Source organism: Sprattus sprattus (genome assembly GCF_963457725.1).
Source record: "Sprattus sprattus genome assembly, chromosome: 15".
NCBI classification, from domain to species: domain Eukaryota; kingdom Metazoa; phylum Chordata; class Actinopteri; order Clupeiformes; family Clupeidae; genus Sprattus; species Sprattus sprattus.
In genome coordinates, this window is record NC_137913.1 from 5,332,643 (window position 1) to 5,353,794 (window position 21,152).

The 21,152-nt window shown below is 43.7% G+C and overlaps 2 protein-coding genes across 2 annotated transcripts; one reads left to right on the forward strand and one right to left on the reverse strand.

Moving 5' to 3' along the window:
• Window positions 1–2,258: 2,258 nt before the first annotated feature.
• Window positions 2,259–9,226, forward strand: LOC308376150 (E3 ubiquitin-protein ligase TRIM16-like; the record flags this gene model as incomplete). The annotated part of the gene is made up of 8 exons (XM_080852424.1): window positions 2,259–2,483; window positions 2,918–3,108; window positions 3,715–3,889; window positions 5,350–5,445; window positions 7,021–7,254; window positions 7,745–7,904; window positions 8,253–8,306; window positions 8,676–9,226. The coding sequence occupies 8 exons, from the start codon at window positions 2,259–2,261 to the stop codon at window positions 9,224–9,226; spliced, it is 1,686 nt and encodes a 561-aa protein (XP_080708550.1).
• Window positions 9,227–17,400: 8,174 nt separating this feature from the next.
• Window positions 17,401–20,009, reverse strand: spaw (southpaw; the record flags this gene model as incomplete). Its single annotated transcript, XM_080852428.1, has 3 exons — window positions 17,401–17,553; window positions 18,116–18,975; window positions 19,730–20,009. 3 exons carry the CDS (start codon window positions 20,007–20,009, stop codon window positions 17,401–17,403), a joined length of 1,293 nt encoding a protein of 430 aa, XP_080708554.1.
• Window positions 20,010–21,152: the final 1,143 nt, after the last annotated feature.

Consider the following 21,152-nt stretch of genomic DNA (forward strand, 5'->3'; position numbering starts at 1 on the left):
TCTGTTCTCTCTCTCTCTCTCTCTCTCTCTCTCTCTGTATCTTTATCTTTGTTGTTTTTGTCTTTAAACATACGGATGTCTGATAAGCCAATATGATGCACTTACTCTCCACAGATTCTGTCGTGACAAATATGAAATTATTTATAAAAATGAAATATGTACAATTTTGTATTTCTTTCCCTCCATGTCTTCCCCTGTGCCCTCCCCCCTCCCCCCACCCCCCACCCCCTCTCTCTCTCTCTTTCTCTGTCTGGACCCCCCACCCGCATCATTAAAACTCTTTGATGGCTGAAGTCTCTTTATGGACTGTGTCATAAAAGTGCTCTCTGTTCAACAGCTCAGTGCCATAACAGTACTCAAGCCTCCTTTACCTACACATTTAAAACCCAGAGGTGTCACACAGGAGAAAGTGTGTGTATTCATTAGTTTGTTTATGTGTATTCCACTCTCTCTCTCTCTCTCTCTCTCTCTCTCTCTCTCTCTCTCTCTCTCTCTGTGTGTGTGTGTGTGTGTGTGTGTGTGTGTGTGTGTGTGTGTGTGTGTGTGTGTGTGTGTGTGTGTGTGTGTGTGTGTTTGTGTGTGTGTGTGTGTGTGTGTGTGTGTGTGTGTGTGTGTGTCTTGTGTGTTATCAGAGTGTTTGGTCATAGGCATCTTCAACACTAATGTGATATTGTTATCATACATGGCACATCCAACCTCTTCAATCAATGATCAAATAGGCTACAGAGGGCTTGGTGCAGCTGAAATGATGTGGTTAAAGGCACAGTCCGCAGTTCTTATCCCATTCAGTGTTTGTCAAATTAAGCTAATTGCTCGTTACAGTCCTCTAGCTCTCCGTTCCGTGTTTGCGGTCAAAAAACCTCTGGTGTTCATACACAGACCTGTAAATGGCAAAGCAACATAGCGGCTCGGACCGAGACGAAAACAATCCAGTCAACACACGTGCTTCAGCAAAACGAAAGGAGGGGTGTAATTGAATTGGCTGTTGAGCTCAAATATCAAGAAACTTTCGCAAAACCTAATCGTGGAGTGTATCTGTAAATCCTCCTCTTTGTTGTTTTAAAAACATTTACAATTGTAAATATAGCTAACGTATTTTTTTTATCATTTCACTGAGTCGTCAACCCAAAGAAGACACAGAGCTGTTTATTGTCCAGAGATCTGTGCCGGCAGGGCGGGGCAGAAAGGCAGGCTTGACCGACTCGAATACATGTTCTGCCCGAGCAACCTTCCGGCATTTCACATAAAAGCTAATGGAGCGAAACTTGTTTATTGAGCCGGCCCGGCCACAGCATTAAACGCCAGGATGTATAGACACACTGCGCCGGGTCACGTTAAGGAACGGTCAGTGTAATTTGCGTGCAGTTATCTGAATGCGTTGTTATTGCTGTCTGCAAATAGTATAGGAGAGACTGTAGCTGTGCGGATGTCACCGATGGCAACAAGACCGGTTTTAGTAAATTATTAAATGGGATTTGTTTATTTTGTTTGTGCCATCCCCGGCGGGAACGCGCTGGGCGGGGTCCGTGCGTCCGTGCCGCTGTCACTGCTTGGTCGGGCGACCCCTGCAACTTATCAGGGGTTTTCCGCCGGAGCAACTATAAGCACCTGATAACATCAAGAGGTGGCGAATCAACACTGCCTCCGCCTGTGTCTCTGTTCTTCAAGGAAGAGGTATGTATGTATGCAACGGTCTTAACTTTACTAGGTAAAAGAGTTATTAGCCGACTTACAAGCGACACTGCACACGGGATCATACGGAGCTTCTGTTGTGGCGTGTGAAATGCAGACTGTGTGACATGCGTACACAACCTGAAGTAAGCACTTCGGGTACTGTCAGTGGTCAAGTGATGCAAATGTTATGGTTACGAGCACATTACATAGGCTACATACTCGCACACACACAAACATGCGTGCACGCACGCTCTGGTCAGGGTGCGGCTTGACAGGAATCAGTGCATACAATTAGAAACAGCCTTCTAAGGTTCCGTGTCAGAGGTGATGTATTTTTCCTCTTGGCGCAGAATGTCTGCAGGATAACCGTGAGTTTCTCAGCACCTGGCTGAATTGAGAGAGTGATGTTGCTTTAACGAAACTCCCCATATTGAAAAGCCACTCCTCTTCGATGGTGGCTGAGGAAATTAAACTGTCTGCCCTCCTCTCTCTCCATCTCCAGCATTTCTCTGTCTCCCCCCCTTTTACTTTCTCTGTTTCAGTGAGGGGTTTCTGCATTCATTAAAAAAAATAAAATAATAATAATGGCGGAGGCTTTAATAGCCGTGGCCCAGGACCAGTTCAGCTGCCCGGTGTGTCTGGACCTGCTGCGGGACCCTGTCACCCTCCCCTGCGGGCACAGCTACTGCAGCGGCTGCATCAAGGGCTGCTGGGACCAGGAGGACCAGCGAGGGGTGTACAGCTGCCCCCAGTGCCGGCAGACCTTCTCCCCGCGGCCCGTACTGGGCCGGAACGCCATGCTGGCCGAGGTACATACATTTACGTTTACATTTAGTCATTTAGCAGACTTACAAGGATGTTTACACATTTTACATTTACACTGATGGCACACTGCACATCAGGAGCAATTTGGGGTTCAGTGTCTTGCTCAAGAATCGAACTAGCAACCTTCTGACTACCAAACGACTTCTCTACCTCCTGTACCTGGGCCGGAACGCCATGCTGGCCGAGGTACATACGTTTACGTTTACATTTAGTAGACGCTTTTATCCAAAGCGACTTACAAGGATGTTTACACATTTTACATTTACACTGATGGCACACTGCACATCAGGAGCAATTTGGGGTTTAGTGTCTTGCTCAAGGACGCTTCGACAGGGAATCGAACTAGCAACCTTCTGACTACCAAACGACTTCTCTCCCTTCTCTTCTCTCACGACTTCTATACCACTGTCGTCCCCAGGTGGTGGAGAAGCTGAAGCACACGGGGGAGCAGGCCTCGAACCCTGCGCTGGCGGTGGCCGGCCCGGGCGACGTGGAGTGCGGCGTCTGCCATGGCAACAAGCTCAAGGCGGTGCGGTCCTGCCTGGTGTGCCTGGACTCCTACTGCCAGAGCCACTTCAACTGCCACGAAGAGCTGCACGCCGCCAAGAGGCATGTGGTGTCCACTAAACACACACACACACACACACTCACACACACACACACACACACACACACACACACACACACACACACACACACACACTCACACACACACACACTCACACACACACACACACACACACACACACACACACACACACACACACACACACACACACACACACACACACACACACACACACACACACACACAAACACACACAAACACACACACACACACACACACACACACAGCCCCTGCTCAGAACCAGAAGTCGGATTTGCAGATGCTGGTCCCAGTGCAGTTTAATTGTACATTTTAACGGCACAATTAGAGAAAGTCACACCGGTAGAATTTCTGCAGTAATGAGTTTCACGGCAAACATTTAAAACATACTATGACACTCCCATTCAAGCCAATGACTGGCTGAAACCCTAACCCAATCAAACGTCCTGACCTCAACCTGACTCCAACCAATCAGAAGGCTTCTTTTCTTAGTCTAATGACCCTCCCCTTCTCACTCATTTTACATCGTTGTGTGTGTGACTTAGAAACCCTTTAACTAATTAAATGAATTGTTACATTTCATCTTACTTCTTAAAATAATCCCTCAGGCACCACCTGGTGGACGCCTGCGCCCGGCTCCAGGAGAGGATCTGCCAGGAGCACGACAAGCTGCTGGAGGTGTTCTGCCGCACGGACCAGCAGGTCATCTGCCTGCAGTGTGTCATGGACGCGCACAGCGGCCACAAGACCGTGTCAGCTGTCGCGGAGAGAACTGAGAAACAGGTAAACAGGAGGTTATGCTCTTGTCTCTGGATGCCCAAGATGTGTGTTGTCACGTATTTGTACATCGTATTCATCCTTAGAAGCTACATTACCCTAGGAAAAGATATTTCAAGAGATGGAATGTCATAAAAGAGTATATATTGGAGCACTACAGTAGAAGTAGTGGGTTAGTAATTCGTTAGTATGCTCGTGTCTCTGGATGGCCATTATGTGTGTTGTTACGTATTTGTACATTGTATTCATCCTAAGAAGCTTTATTATCCTAGGAAAAGATATTTCAAGAGACGGGATATCATCAAAGAGTATATATTGGAGCACTTCAGTAGTGGGGGGTTATTAACTACAGTCATATATTGAATTTGGCTCTTGTAAATTTGATATTCATTCATTATTGTGAATTTGAAAAAGGTCACCTGGTCACACAAGGTCACCTGTTCGAAAATGATTGTGCATTCTAAGATCTTTCAGTTTTTTTTGCAGTTAGAACCCATTAAATGGTTATTTGTAGATATCCGTCACGGATATTGTTGGCCTTTTAACTTTGAGGGGGTTAAATAGCCTAAAACATTCCAGGCAACCAATTGGAAAGTGTTTGTGTGTAAACATGTCGCTCAAGCAAAGAGCTCCTTCATAACCACCCACTGCCGGATTCCAGATGACCACCCACATTATGATAATCGTGACGTGTCATTCATGACATGTTCCAAAGGGAATATATTTCAATATATTTGTCCACAAATTTCTTTTGTCTTTGATATTTTAAAAGTCCTTGAAATATTGTTTTGGAAAAGATTGTGAAGATCAGTGGGATTTTCCAGGAACCTGAAGTGACTGGTCGGATTTCAGCTGCATGCAGTGATGGGTCTCTGTGTTATTATTGTGTGATTATTAAGTATTTAAGCACTGATGCAGCCTGCTCCCTTTGTAAACAGGAAGTGGAAAAGAGTGCTTGTTTTCCTCGTTATACATGTTTAATACTAACACTTGGTTAGAGTTCATCATTTTAAAAATGGAATTAGCTCTTGTCGTTACTTGAGACCCTTTTATGGTAATGTTTAGTAGTTAATAGCTTGTGCTGAAGTCGAAAAGAGTGCCTGTTTTCCTCGTTATACATGTATAATACTAACACTTGGTTAGAGTTCATCATTTTAAAAATGGAATTAGCTCTTGTCGTTACTTGAGGCCCTTTTATGGTAATGTTTAGTAGTTAATAGCTTGTGCTGAAGTCGAAAAGAGTGCCTGTTTTCCTCGTTATACATGTATAATACTAACACTTGGTTAGAGTTCATCATTTTAAAAATGGAATTAGCTCTTGTCGTTACTTGAGGCCCTTTTATGGTAATGTTTAGTATAGTTAATAGCTTGTGCTGGGCGCAGGTTCTTCACATAGGTGGTGTGGGTGTGGGAATTTGTGTCCTATGAAGTGTCCTCTGAAGTGTCCATTTGTGTGGATTTAACAGAAGCAACTTGGAAAGAAACAGCAGAAGTCCAGACATCACATGAAAGAGCGTGAGGAGAAGGTGGACGAGCTGAAGGACGCCATGAGCTCTCTTAAAGTAAGCATGACGAAGGAGACGCCATGAGCTCTCCTAAAGTAAGCAGGACGAAGGAGACGCCATGAACTCTCTTAAAGTAAGCATGACGAAGGAGACGCCATGAGCTCTCTAAAAGTAAGCAAGAAGAAGGAGGGGTTTAGTGAGCAGTAAGCAAGAAGAAGGAGGGGTTTAGGACGCCATGAGCAGTAAGCATGAAGAAGGAGGGGTTTAGGACGCCATGAGCAGTAAGCATGAAGAAGGAGGGGTTTAGGACGCCATGAGCAGTAAGCATGAAGAAGGAGGGGTTTAGGACGCCATGAGCAGTAAGCATGAAGAAGGAGGGGTTTAGGACGCCATGAGCAGTAAGCATGAAGAAGGAGGGGTTTAGGACGCCATGAGCAGTAAGCATGAAGAAGGAGGTTTTTAGTTGACCTGTTTCTGTGAGCAACGTTGTTTCACACAGCAACTGTTAGTAGGGATAGGCGCACTCTACTTAAAAAAAAATGCGTTTTCGGGTTCGAGTAAAAGAATGTTAACTATGAGTAGAATAAAACCGCGCTCTCAAGCTTTTCTCATTAATATTAAGACCAGTTTATTTTGCACAGACGCGTTTCGGCCTTAAGCCATCGTCAGTGTGTGACGGACAGTGTGTGACTGACAGTGTGTGACTGAAAGTGTGTGACTGACATTGTTTCACACAGCAACTGAACACCGTGTCGCTGCACTGCACTGTAGAGACAGTCAAATCAATCAACCAAATTTAACTCAAGAACTAAACTCAAATGAAACAAAACTGCACAGGATAGAAATATCCAAGTGATCCCAGGCGGTATGGAGCAATGCCCTGTAAGACTTCTAGTCTTCTCAGCACCGTACTTTAAAAGAGGGGAGGTTACACAGCAGTGCTGAGATGCAGTAAAACACTGCCTTGTGCAGAGAAAGGTCTTCACTGCGGAGGGTGTGATGCAGTCAAGTGAGTTTTCCTGTCTGGTCTGTGTCAAGGGTTGAGCTCCTTTTTGTACTTTGCACTCTTCTGTTATCCTTCCAACCTCTTTCCTCTCCTCTTCTCATCTCCCATCCTTCTTTTCTCTCTTCTCCCCTATCCTCTTTGCTCCTCTCCTCTCCTCTCCTCATCTCTCATCCTTCTTTTCTCTCTTTCCCCCTCTCCTCTCCTCATCTCTCATCCTTCTTTTCTCTCTTCCCCCCTCTCCTCTCCTCTCCTCTCCTCTCCTCATCTCTCATCATTCTTTTCTCTCTTCCCCCCTCTCCTCTCCTTTCCTCTCCTCTCCTCATCTCCCATCCTTCTTATCTGTCTTCTCCCCTATCCTCTTTGCCCTTCTCCTCTCCTCTCCTCATCTCACACGTTCTTTTCTCTCTTCTCCCCTATCCTCTTTGCTCCTCTCCTCTCCTCATCTCTCATCCTTCTTTTCTCTCTTCCCCCCTCTCCTCTCCTCTCCTCTCCTCTCCTCTCCTCATCTCTCATCATTCTTTTCTCTCTTCTCCCCTATCCTCTTTGCTCCTCTCCTCTCCTTTCCTCATCTCACACGTTCTTTTCTCTCTTCTCCCCTTATCCTCTTTGCTCCCCGGTGGGTGAAGGCTTCCACGGGCACCGCGCTCAGCTTCAGCGAGCGCATCTTCAGCGAGCTGCTGGTGTCCGTGGAGAAGCGGCGCTCCAAGCTGGAGGAGCTGATCCTGGCCCAGGAGCGCGGGGAGCTGCGGAGGGCCGAGGGGCTCCTGGAGCGGCTGGAGGGGGAGATCGCAGAGCTGCGCAGGAGAGACTCCGAGCTGGAGCAGATCTCACACACACAGGACCATGTCCAGTTCCTACAGGTATTATGAGAGCACTGATACCTGGAGGAGTTGGTGTAGTGCCATTCGGCCCTTTGCCTTGTTTTCATTCAACCGGCCCTTTGCCTTGTTTTCATTCAATCAGCCCCTTAACCTTTCCTCCTCCAACTAGCAGCAATAAGTATAGAGTATACTTAAAATAAAAGAATAGTATACTTTTGTACACATACTTTTGTATGCTTAATGTACTCTTAAAGGTCCGCTGTATATATGAACCTAATGTAATATAATGTAATATATATGTTCTTAATGTAATATAATGTAATATATATGTTCTTAATGTAATATATATTAACTTTATGTAATGTATATTAACTTATTGTAATTTAAACAGTAGTTTTATTCCGTATTTGTCTTTCTGTTTTTCTTCCATTTGCTGGTATTACTTGTGTGTGTGTGTGTGTGTGTGTGTGTGTTGTGTGTGTGTGTGTGTGTTTGTGTGTGTGTGTGTGTTGTGTTTGCGTGTCTGTAGATGTTCCAGTCTCTAAGTTCCTGTCCGGTACTCGAGGAACTCCCCAACACAACTATCAGTTCCATGTTGCCCGTTCAGGACCTCTTAAGGGCAGCCAATGAAGTCAAAATGAGGACAGAAGATTTACTGATTAAGCAAATAGACAAGATATCACTCTATGGTAGGTCACACACACACACACACACACACACACACACACACACACAAACACACAAACACATACACACACATACGTATACGTATAAACAGTATAACTCCGCATACACTACTCACCAAACTACTAATGCACTGCTAGAAGACTGCTAGTTAAAATGAAGTGGCTTGGGACATGTGATTGTATGATAATACAGTTACTGATAATGACTGGAGTGTCTTTTAGATTATAGATGATCTCTATTGCAAATTACAGATGATCTCATTGAGTATCTTAATGGAGTTAATAGATCAATATTGAAGTTTGATTTTGAGGTAATGTGCTCTATCGTTTCATTCTTTCCTATCTCCACAGAGCCTCAGGTTGAACCAGCTGCTGAGCCAAAGACCAGAGATGAGTTCCTACTATGTAAGAGCATTAATACCACACCAAGCCAGACAGACATTGCCATGAAAATGAACTGGTTTTCCTTTGGTCATAGCGAAGAATTGACAGATATTTTCAAGTCCAAAGAGATATATTTAGCTAAGTATTGAGTCCTGAATTAGGAAGGAACTTGTGTGTTTTCAAAGTATTGAAGTATTAAGGAATTGTAAATGTGTCATGTTGATTGTACTCTTGTCAAAACCCAGATGACCAAAGGAAAAAGGAAATTATATTAAATAGAAAATGAACTGGTTTACTACAAGTACCAGTGATTTTAAGTGTTGATGATAAGCAAGGGTTTTCTGTGAAATGTGAATTGATAAGCAAGGGATGTTCTTTAAATTCCATCAGATTTCTGTCAGCTGACACTTGATCCCAACACGGCTTACAAGCGTCTGAGCCTGAGCGAGGGGAACCATGAAGCTACCTCCACCAATCAGGACCAGGCTCAGCCGGACCACGCTGAGCGCTTCGACCACCGGCCGCAGGTGCTGTGCCGCGAGGCCGTGAGCAGCCGGGCCTACTGGGAGTTCGAGTGGACGGGGAAGTGCGGCGTGGAGGCGGTGGTGTCCTACAAGGGCATCAGCAGGAAGGGCCTGGGGAACGAGTGCCTGTTCGGCTTCAACGACCAGTCCTGGTGCTTCATCTGCGCACCGGCCCGGCACATCTTCTGGCACGACTCGGTGAAGGCCGAGCTGCCGGGGCCCGGCTCCACGAGGGTGGGGGTGTATCTGGACCCGCCGGCGGGGCTGCTGGCCTTCTACCGCGTCGCCGACGCCACGACCACTGACCCCACGATGACCCTCCTCCACAGGGTCCACACCACCTTTACCCAGCCTCTGTACCCCGGGTTTGGGTTCGGACTCGGGGCCAGCGTCCGGATCTGCTGCCTGAAGGAATAAACAAGACCCTTGATGCAACCAAAAACACAAGACCCTTGATGCAAATTCTCTTCCATCAAGCAGGAGTCAAAGGTTGTTCTTTTTTTTTTGTTATGCAAAAAGCACAGAAAACTGTCTCTTGAGATATTATTTAAATGATGTAATTGTAATTATGTAATTATACTACCAATTAAAACATTCTTCAAGCTGTGAATAGGGGGGAGAGAGAACGTTTGCTGCAGTAGTTCTGAGACTATTGGGCAAGGGGTCTAACACACCAACCAGTTGGAATATTTATTTAAAACAAGAACCTAGGATGACTAAAGACTGTATTGGATGCTCTGGCACATATGGAAGACTGTCTGAATGGGAACTCAGTGCACAACAGCACAGAGTAAACCAGAGTTAAAGCTGCACTGACAGAAGTAAACCAGAGTTAAAGCTGCACTGAATAGAATAAACCAGAGTTAAAGCTGCACTGAATGGAATAAACCAGAGTTAAAGCTGCACTGGATAGAATAAACCAGAGTTAAAGCTGCACTGAATGGAATAAACCAGAGTTAAAGCTGCACTGAATGGAATAAACCAGAGTTAAAGCTGCACTGAATAGAATAAACCAGAGTTAAAGCTGCACTGACTGAAGTAAACCAGAGTTAAAGCTGCACTGAATGGAATAAACCAGAGTTAAAGCTGCACTGAATGGAATAAACCAGAGTTAAAGCTGCACTGAATGAAGTAGCCCAGAGTTAAAGCTGCACTGAATGAAGTAGCCCTGAGTTAAAGCAGCAATACGGAGTTCTGCTCCAAAAGTAGTAAGCTAACTACTTAAAAGGCATGCAAAAACCTTGCAATCACCACCAACAGCCCAGCTGACACTGATAGAAGCTTGCCAACACACTAATTGGTGTGACTAATTTGAGGATGGTACCTAAACTAGTTGCCTATAAAACCATATCTCAAAAAGTGTCAAATTGTTGCAAAGTGTTTCTTTGAACTGAATGGAATAAACCAGAGTTAAAGCTGCACTGAATTGAATAAACCAGAGTTAAAGCTGCACTGAATAAAATAAACCAGAGTTAAAGCTGCACTGAATGGAGTAAACCAGAGTTAAAGCTGCACTGAATGGAATAAAGCAGAGTTTAAACTGCACTGAATAAAATAAACCAGAGTTTAAACTGCACTGAATAAAATAAACCAGAGTTAAAGCTGCACTGAATGGAGTAAACCAGAGTTTAAACTGCACTGAATGGATTAACCCTGAGTTAAAGCTGCACTGAATGGAATAAACCAGAGTTAAAGCTGCACTGAATGGAATTAACCAGAGTTAAAGCTGCACTGACTGGAATTAACCAGAGTTAAAGTTGCACTGTATAAACCAGAGTTAAAGCTGCACTGAATCTGAACCCTCACCCCGTACCTGCTGTTGCTGTCTTCTCTGGTTCCCTTTTCCTTGCTGCTCAGGCTGATGAAACGGCTCAAGATCCTCATGGTTCCTCATCAGCTGTAATATGCCATACCTATCTAAGATCCTCATGGTTCCTCATCAGCTGTAATATGCCATACCTATCTAAGATCCCCATGGTTCCTCATCAGCTGTTGCCATATGCCATACCTATCTAAGATCGTCATGGTTCCTCATCAGCTGTAATATGCCATACCTGTCTAAGATCCCCATGGTTCCTCATCAGCTGTAATATGCCATACCTATCTAAGATCCCCATGGTTCCTCATCAGCTGTTATATGCCATACCTATCTAAGATCCCCATGGTTCCTCGTCAGCTGTTATATGCCATACCTATCTAAGATCCCCATGGTTCCTCATCAGCTGTAATATGCCATACCTATCTAAGATCCCCATGGTTCCTCATCAGCTGTTATATGCCATACCTATCTAAGATCCTGATGGTTCCTCATCAGCTGTAATATGCCATACCTATCTAAGATCCTCATGGTTCCTCATCAGCTGTTGCCATATGCCATACCTATCTAAGATCGTCATGGTTCCTCATCAGCTGTAATATGCCATACCTGTCTAAGATCCCCATGGTTCCTCATCAGCTGTAATATGCCATACCTATCTAAGATCCCCATGGTTCCTCATCAGCTGTAATATGCCATACCTATCTAAGATCCCCATGGTTCCTCATCAGCTGTAATATGCCATACCTATCTAAGATCCTCATGGTTCCTCATCAGCTGTTGCCATATGCCATACCTATCTAAGATCGTCATGGTTCCTCATCAGCTGTAATATGCCATACCTGTCTAAGATCCCCATGGTTCCTCATCAGCTGTAATATGCCATACCTATCTTAGATCCCCATGGTTCCTCATCAGCTGTTATATGCCATACCTATCTAAGATCCTCATGGTTCCTCATCAGCTGTAATATGCCATACCTATCTAAGATCCCCATGGTTCCTCATCAGCTGTAATATGCCATACCTATCTAAGATCCTCATGGTTCCTCATCAGCTGTTATATGCCATACCTGTCTCTGGTGCCATGGTTCCTCATCAGCTGTAATATGCCATACCTATCTAAGATCCTCATGGTTCCTCCTCAGCTGTAATATGCCATACCTATCTAAGATCGTCATGGTTCCTCATCAGCTGTAATATGCCATACCTATCTAAGATCCTCATGGTTCCTCTTCAGATGTAATATGCCATACCTGTCTAAGATCCTCATGGTTCCTCATCAGCTGTAATATGCCATACCTGTCTAAGATCCCCATGGTTCCTCATCAGCTGTAATATGCCATACCTGTCTAAGATCGTCATGGTTCCTCATCAGCTGTAATATGCCATACCTATCTAAGATCCTCATGGTTCCTCATCAGCTGTTATATGCCATACCTATCTAAGATCCTGATGGTTCCTCATCAGCTGTAATATGCCATACCTATCTAAGATCCCCATGGTTCCTCATCAGCTGTAATATGCCATACCTGTCTAAGATCGTCATGGTTCCTCATCAGCTGTTATATGCCATACCTATCTAAGATCCTGATGGTTCCTGGTCAGCTGTTATATGCCATACCTATCTAAGATCGTCATGGTTCCTCATCAGCTGTATTATGCCATACCTGTCTAAGATCCCCATGGTTCCTCATCAGCTGTAATATGCCATACCTATCTAAGATCCTCATGGTTCCTCATCAGCTGTTGCCATATGCCATACCTATCTAAGATCCCCATGGTTCCTCATCAGCTGTAATATGCCATACCTGTCTAAGATCCCCATGGTTCCTCATCAGCTGTAATATGCCATACCTATCTAAGATCCCCATGGTTCCTCATCAGCTGTAATATGCCATACCTATCTAAGATCCTCATGGTTCCACATCAGCTCTTGCCATATGCCATACCTATCTAAGATCATCATGGTTCCTCATCAGCTGTTATATGCCATGTGTAATTCATTATCACTCATGTGTAGTTACTCTAACTCACCAGCAGTCTGTCACAAACATCTGATGCCAATTAAAAAAAACAAAAATTGCAATATTTGGATCTGCCTGGCCCGCTGAAATTCACTTTGTTAAGTTTTCAAATAAAGTATATGAAGTAGTATAGTATATAAAAATAGTATGCCCATACAGTGTATTTAGTCTTACCTCCATAAGCCTTCACAACCATGTACAATACACACACACACACAAACACACACACACACACACACACACACACACACACACACACACACCACACACACACACACACACACACACACACAGAGGTAGCCACCAGCCAGCAATGTCCTTATTCACACACTTTATTGTACGGTTTACCCTATCTGCAGTCAAGTTCTCACACTCTCAACTTGCCCTTCACAGCTTTCTCTTCCTGCCCCCCTTTAAGTAAACACACTCCTACTCCTCTCTCCTCTCATCTCCCTCATCTTCCTCTCCCCACTCCTCCCTCACCACTGGCCTTCTGTCAGTGTGTGTGTGTGTGTGTTTTTGCGTTTGTGTGTGTGTGTGTGTGTGTGTGTCACCGCTGGCCTTCTGCCAATGTGTGTGTGTGCGCTTGTGTGTGTGTGTGTGTCACCGCTGGCCTTCTGCCAGTGTGTGTGCGCGTGTGTGTCACTGCTGGCCTTCTGCAAGTGTGTGTGTGTGTGTGTGTGTGTGTTTGTGTGTGTCACCGCTGGCCTTCTGTCTCCCTAACAGCACATGCTGCACTTGGCCCCTGGAGGAGATTGCGGAGCACCTCACATCAGACATGTCGTATAACTATAAACGGCCTCAAATGACTTTATGTGTGTTTGCTGAGTGTGTGTGTGGCAACTGAACGGCCAGTTAGTTCCAATCCACACCGCAGCACCTTTGAGGTTTCCAGAAAGCAGCTCTCCCACACTGCTCTTCTGCCCCAGACTGTGTGTGTGTGTGTGTGTGTGTGTGTGTGTGTGTGTGTGTGTGTGTGTGTGTGTGTTCAAGTAGACACTTCTGTTCTGATCTCCTATCTGTCAGACTACAAGAGCAATGCGCCTCATTCAGTGGGAGTGTGCTTATCTTACACAAAGTGTAGACAGCATGGCAGTGCTTTTATTCAGTATAACAGCATGGCAATGCTTTTATTCAGTATAACAACATGGCAGTGCTTTTATTCAGTATAACAGCATGGCAGTGCTTTTATTCAATATAACAGCATGGCAGTGCTTTTATTCAGTATAACAGAATGGCAGTCCTTTTATTCAGTATAACAGCATGGCAATGCTTTTATTCAGTATAACAGAATGGCAGTGCTTTTATTCAGTATAACAGCATGGCAATGCTTTTATTCAGTATAACAGAATGGCAGTGCTTTTATTCAGTATAACAGCATGGCAGTGCTTTTATTCAGTATAACAGAATGGCAGTCCTTTTATTCAGTATAACAGCATAAGGAATGACATTGTCGTTTGTTGTCACATTGCAGATTAATAATAATTACCTATGCTAAACAGATGCCTTGCTACTGCTCTTCCACTTAATACGTAATCAATTGTTTTGACACATCTTTACACTTCAAACTCTCACCATGTGAGTTGACTACAGTGACTGACGTGCGGTGAGGTTCCTAGCTGATGAGGCACAGAAACCGGAAGTGATTACGTCATTCCGATCTCTAGTTGTTTTAAAAAAAATGTAAATGTATACATCATACATGTAAAAATGCATATGGTTTAAAATCATCTGACCAGGACTGAAAAAACGTTATGTTTCATTGCCTAATACTATTACTTTTAAACGATCGGGTTTTTTTTTATTATAAGAAGTTATGCGGCTCAATACTTAGCTGACTTGTTAACCTAACTTTTACAAGGCTTACAGCTAAACGTACAACCGGTGTGCTAATTGAACTTTTACACCCTGTCAAATAAGATATTAATAGTATCAAGCGAGCGTATGTATCCCTCCCACCAATGATGTGGCTCATTTTATTTTGTCTAGGGACAATATAACTACGGTTTTGGGATGCTAATTTAAATGACTCGGACAGAGTTTTGAATTCGCAGTTTAGACAAAAACAATTGCATATTTATTAACACAACATATTCACAAGCAAACAGTTAAACACCGCAGACATAGCACACAATACCAAAATGTTCTACTGACCAGTTTAATTTAAAGTTGGTGCACTTTTGTTGGAGCTCGTAACCGTCAATTAGAGGTGAAACAAACGTAATCCACTCACGAATGTCCGTATAGTTCAGTGGAAATCCGTTGTCTTCTCCCGCGATTTCCCTCCTCTTCTTGAGCGAATGCAGTCAGTAGTTTAGCTCAGGAATAGCAACTATTCTGCTCACAACTTCAAGGCATTTTTCTTAGCGAGGTCCGTGTTTCGCACGAATATGTAGTCCCGTTGGGAAACGTGAAACACTCCAATACCTTCTGTCCCGTCGTTTGAAGCAAACCTTTTAGCTCCAGCACTCTTATCAATCATTTCTTGTTTGGACTGAAAGTCCAGTTTTGAGAACTGCTTCAGGTTAGCAATGCAATCTTCCATTTTCGCCGTCAAGGTCAAGTAGAAGTGTGTAGAAGAAGACAAGTCCAACGTAAGACTATGTACCCGAGAATTGCGCTCTCGCTCGCCCCCTTTACTGAATCAGTGCTACTGCCTGCCTCAGTAAGCAATATTTTTCAATGCATTTTGAGCTCAACTCAAAGGTTCTGCGCTTGCGCACGCATGCGTAAAACCCAGTTTGGAGTGATTGCGCAATCCCTACTGAGGCACTGGTTCAGCTGTCCATAGACAGCAATGCATTTGCCTCAGTACACGGCACGTCTACTGTCCCTGGGAACCGGAAATGCTCAAATTCAGCGATTTTGATAATAAAAATGCTCGAAATGATCGGAATCATGCAGAAATGACACTCGTAACACTTATAACTAGAGAAATATGAATATTTATTTTATAATACATAAATATATATGATTATTATAATTTTAAAAAAAATATTTTTTTAATATTTTTTTTTTTACTTTTCAAAATGATAGGTGAGGCTCTGCCTCCCCTGCCTCCTATGACTGCACGTCCCTGGTTGACTATGTGAACTAAACCGTGGCTAATTTTGCATTGCTCTGATAAAAATGCATTAAATAACCACGTTGTTTGAAATTCATGAACACTTTTCCCAGTCAATATTCTGGGAAAACTCTGCGTGAGTAGGCCTACAGCAAGTTTTTCTGTCATTTACACATTCTCTTCCAAAACAGTTGGCTAATAGTTCATCACTTGAGTTTTACACTTTCTGCAGACACACATTTTCTGTATTTTCACAAAATAATGAAATTCTACATGAGAAAGAAGACAAAACATAGATGCCTCTCATTTTAAGGGTTATCCAGGTGTATGCTGACCTACTCCAGCCTCCTATGGAACACTTCTCCTTCCTCTATTCTAGACACCGTCTCTACTGTTAAGTCCAGACTTAAATCTTTCCTCATTATAACTCCCCATAGTTAGGAATGGTGAGAACCCTGGTGGTAACTGATGCCTCTGTGGTTGCCCCTCTGCTACTGCCCAGGTAGAAAGTGACTGCTAATATTACTGGGCAAATGAGAGGCCCGCCAAACACAGTGAACAGTCTTACACAAGAATTTTAGGGTGAATTGAGTGGGCATTCCCAATTCATTTCTGTTGTATTACAATATGGACGGTGAAAAGGAATCATTCATTTAAACGATTCTACAGTGCAAGAGCAGTGCGTCTGTTACAGCCAACCTTTGCTGACTGCAACATTACGAATGACCAGGAGTCAAAGGGGCTTGTGGTAATTGGCATGTTCGTTAATTTAGTTGTTATCGGCAAAGTTCGTGGCATGTACTGATTTTGTGTCCGTTGCATTCATGCATTTTATATGCAGGTAGCAACACCTTCCCCTGTTCGGACTACAGGTTTGATGATAAAGAGATTTTAAAACATGGACATGGTGTTGAGAAAAGAGTTTAAACAATAGTGAAAAACTGTAATCCGAAATGGAATCATTTTCTAGTAAGTTTTGTCAGAATGTTTTAGACACTTAGAAACAGTGAACCAAGTTATTCACATTGAATGTTTAACTCAAAATATAAGACTTTATTATTATGACAAAATCTTTGCAATACAATGAGCTCAGAGTATCAGAGTAACAACTGAGATGTTCACCCACTCCTAAAAACAGAGCATTGAACCGATAATCAAATCAGAAACATTTAAATATTAAATATTAATACAAACATTTTTTTTTCAAAATGACTGAGGACTCCAAAAAAGGGTAAAAATGGAGCTGAATTGACTTGCTTGATAATAATTAATCACACAAATATAAAATATATTACATACACGTGGTTGACATACACATTGAAATATACAGCAAGGTACCAGAATAGCAATTTTTTGTGTATTTTAAATTTACATTACATATACGAAAAACGTGTGACTGGAATATACATTTCTCTCATTCGTCTTTTGTCTAATGAATAGTCTTTTTAAGAGGTTCATGCTTGTTTTGCCCCAACAACAAATTCGATCCTGGAAAAAACAAACTGCTCAGGAATTTCAAGAGCATACATATATGGGTAGATACAAGTGTCCACCTGTGGTTGCATTTGTATGGGTCACGTGTGTGTGTGTGTGTGTGTGTGTGTGCGTGCGTGTGTGCATACGTGCAAGTGTATGTGTGTGTGTGTGTGTGTATGCATGCGTGTGTGTGTCTGTGTGTGTGTGTGTCACTGGCAGCCACACTCCTCCACCACCATGTCCTCGTGATGTCGGAGCACCACCCCATCGTCCTCGTAGTACAGCATGGACAGGGGGCTCAAGCGCAGAGGCACACAGGACACACACGCCGCCCGCTCGGGATGGTACAGCCGCAGCAAACTCTGCAGGACAACCAGAGAAGGTCATTTGATATCGTAGGAGACAGTGTTGTGTTACTGAGACTAGCACTACTCATTGGTGATCTACTGAGATCTACTGCAAACAACTAATCATCAGCTGTGGATTTATAATAATAATCCACCCCCTTCCTGCTTAATAATAATAATAATAATAATAATAATAATAATAATAATAATAATAATAATAATAATAATAATAATAATAATAATCCATTTTATTTTTAGCGCACTTTTCATTCAAAGGAATCTTAGAGTGCCTACATATTAGAAAAACTAACTATAATAATACAATAATATAAAACAAATATTTATGTATAAAAAATAATATATATACGTGTTCTGTTCTGTGTATAAAGTCATGTTGGGAGACAGTCTCCCAACATGACTTTATACACAGAACAGAACACGTATATATATTATTTTTTATTTATAAATATTTGTTTTATATTAAGAGACTCACCTGCATGTATGCATGTATTTATAAATAAAAAATAATACATATACGTGTTCTGTTCTGTGTATAAAGTCATGTTGGGAGACTCACCTGCATGTATGCATGGTTGGTGGGCTTGAAGCTCTCATCCAGAGGAGAGGGACACTCGCCCTCACAGCGGTATGCATTATAGCGCTTAGGGTGGACGATCCACTGGTCCCAGCCAATCTGGTCAAAGTCCACCCACATGTCCACTCGTCGACACAGCGGCCTGGCTGTGCTGTCGGGCGTGGCCTGGGTCTGGGCCTGAGTCTGGTTCTGGGTCTCGGGCGTGGCCTCGGGCAGGGGAAGGTGCTCCGGGACCAGCCGGTTTCTCTTGTTCCTCCGCCCCTGTCGGCCTTCCTTGGGAGTCACCGGTGGGAACGCCTGAGGGGTGACGTGTTTGGAGTTCTGTGCGGTCCGCAGCAAACTGGGGGCGCGGCTCCTCATCCGCTGCTCGGAGAAGACCACCATCATCACACGGCCGGCCGTCGCGTGATTGACACCCGGCCTGTGGTAGAATCCTGGGCGACGGGACGGCAGGCTAACCGTCTCCTTTATGTCATCACCACTACCCTTTATGACATCACCACTACCCTTTATGTCATCACCACTACCCTCCTCGGTCCAACCACTCCCAAGCTCAGCTCCTTCCGGACTGTATAGAGCCTGGCCCCGTTGCAGCCAGTATCTGAGCAGTGTACTGACGTCGAAGACCTGCCATGAGTTTGGCCTGTGCTGGGGCGCCGCTCGGATCCGGCCCAGTAGTAACCTTTGGCCATCGTGTGTGTGGAACACGTCCAGCAGAGCGCGTTTCGAGCCCCAGAACTCTGGCACTCGGAGTCGCAGCTCTGCCAGATGCACCTCGTCACTCCGCAGCAAGGATGTTAGGTCAAAAGTTATGCTCCAGTGATCACCAACCTGATAACATCCTAGAATAAAGAATAAAACAGAAAAGCTTTAGAAGGGCCATATATGTGTATATAATATATAAGTGTAATGAGAAACAATGTTCATGTAATGTGCAGTTGTGTGTGTTGTGTGTAGTGTATTGTTGTTTCAATATTATCTTGGCCAAGCAATAGAAAATGTAACTCGTATAAATAGAGCAACATGAAAAAATAAGCAGAACGGTCGAATTGATCAACGTCTCAGCTAATTTAACAGTTTTACACATTTTATCAGAACGCTGAACCGCTGACTACAGAAGAGGGCGAGGAGGGAGGAAAGATGTGTATTGTGCCTCCGTTTTGACTTCAACAGACGTCTCCGATGCTAATACACATGGCTCGAGCACATAAAACACAGAAACTCTTTTAAGTGAAAACAGCACCGTGTCACTCCCATGCGCACGAGATAAGCACTGATAGCGCGCCTGACAGATGTTGCGTGCTCAGACACACCAGAGAGCATATTTGAGTTTACCATAGTAAAAGAAAGAGCACTTTTATATTTAAAAAAAAAAAATAGTGTTTTTGTTATATCTGACTGTTCTATCATAATATACGCTTATCACATAGGTCTACCATGAAAAATTTGAGCGCTCCAAGTTTTCACTTGAAATATAAGAAAGTCTCACTGCTGCCAGGCTACTGATGAAATCAACATCAATGACATAGGCTACATATCCAATAAACACAGATACGAGGGGTGAATAGAGGACATAATACCAGAGGAGAGTCTTACCTTTTGCTATTAGTCCCACAACTGAGTCCGCCTGACGCAGAGGCAGGGCCTCGTCTGTGGTGCCTAAAGACACGCGGTCAGCCGATCGGTATGACCGGTAAAGCTGCATCATATAGAGTGGAAAGATGCCCTGGTGATGTGCAATTCCACTGAAAGCCAACCTCGAGCTGTTAAGATACCAGTGGTCGGATGAACCACTGGCTGCAATAAACCCAGAGTTGCTTATCTGAACCATACAGTACACCACAGCTACACGGACAGTTAAACCCAAGGCGTCCATGGCTTCTGAGAACTGAGCGGTTTCCAAGACGATTCACACCGACTGAAACTTCCACAGGCGAAAGGACGACTAGAGAGATCCGTGCCTCCTTCCTCCAAACGGGACTGTGTGACAGTGATGCCTTTCTGTGGAGAATTCGTGTGGTGGCCCGACTTTTATAGAGGCCATCTGGCCTGCGATGACCCTCGCGAACCCTCTGATCTCACGTGGAGCGCAGGCCTGTCAAGTTCACTTTCCCCTCAGACAAGAGGTTGAAATGGGCGCGATATTTGTCAAGCGTTGCACTGAGCGTTTGATGACACTAGTACACACAACTGTCACCGTCTAGTAGTGTGTGTGTGTGCGTGCGTGCATGCGTGTGTGTTGTAGGTAACACACTTACTCTTATAACTCAGCCCACCATGCACACTTGGCAAGGAGTTGACAGAAATACTTCATTTCCAGAATTTCATGTCATTTTCATTTCATATGCTACATGGGGGTTGAATGGAGGATTGAATGGAGGATGTACCTTCATTTCACATCAGAATGATTCTGGGGGTGGGGGTGGTAGTGGTATTTTTCCTAGTTGAATTTAGTGAACACAGACTTAAACACAGACTTAAAATAAAATGTTCTGATTAGTTTTATAATGGTAGAACGTCAATACTTATAACAAGAGCGAACTGTCAAGTGGTGTAAGGTGAAGTCAGCTATTTAAACTAACATTTTCTCATTAGTTACATAATGGTAGAATAATCATAACGAGAATGAACTGTTAGTTAGCTGACAGCGAGACGTCCTCCTGTGTAAGTTGTAAATAGCGACCCCTTGTGGATTCCTATGGCAGCAGTAGCACCAACCCAGCACCAACAAACCTCAGAAAACAACCACATCAGATCCAAACACACCAGACACCCCGTTAGCTTCAGAATGGCTGTGTGAAAACTAAACCTGCTAGTGTGTTGTTGTGTGTACGTATGCTCTGTTAAAGCAAACAAGCAAACAAGTTTATTCACATATTTATTCCGACAAAGAGTATTTCCCCCAGGACATTGACACATTGTTTTTTACTAACAAGGAGTGATTACTCAAAATTAAATAACATGTCATACCTAATACACAAATCTGAGGTGCTCATCTTTTTTCACTAACCTGACGGAG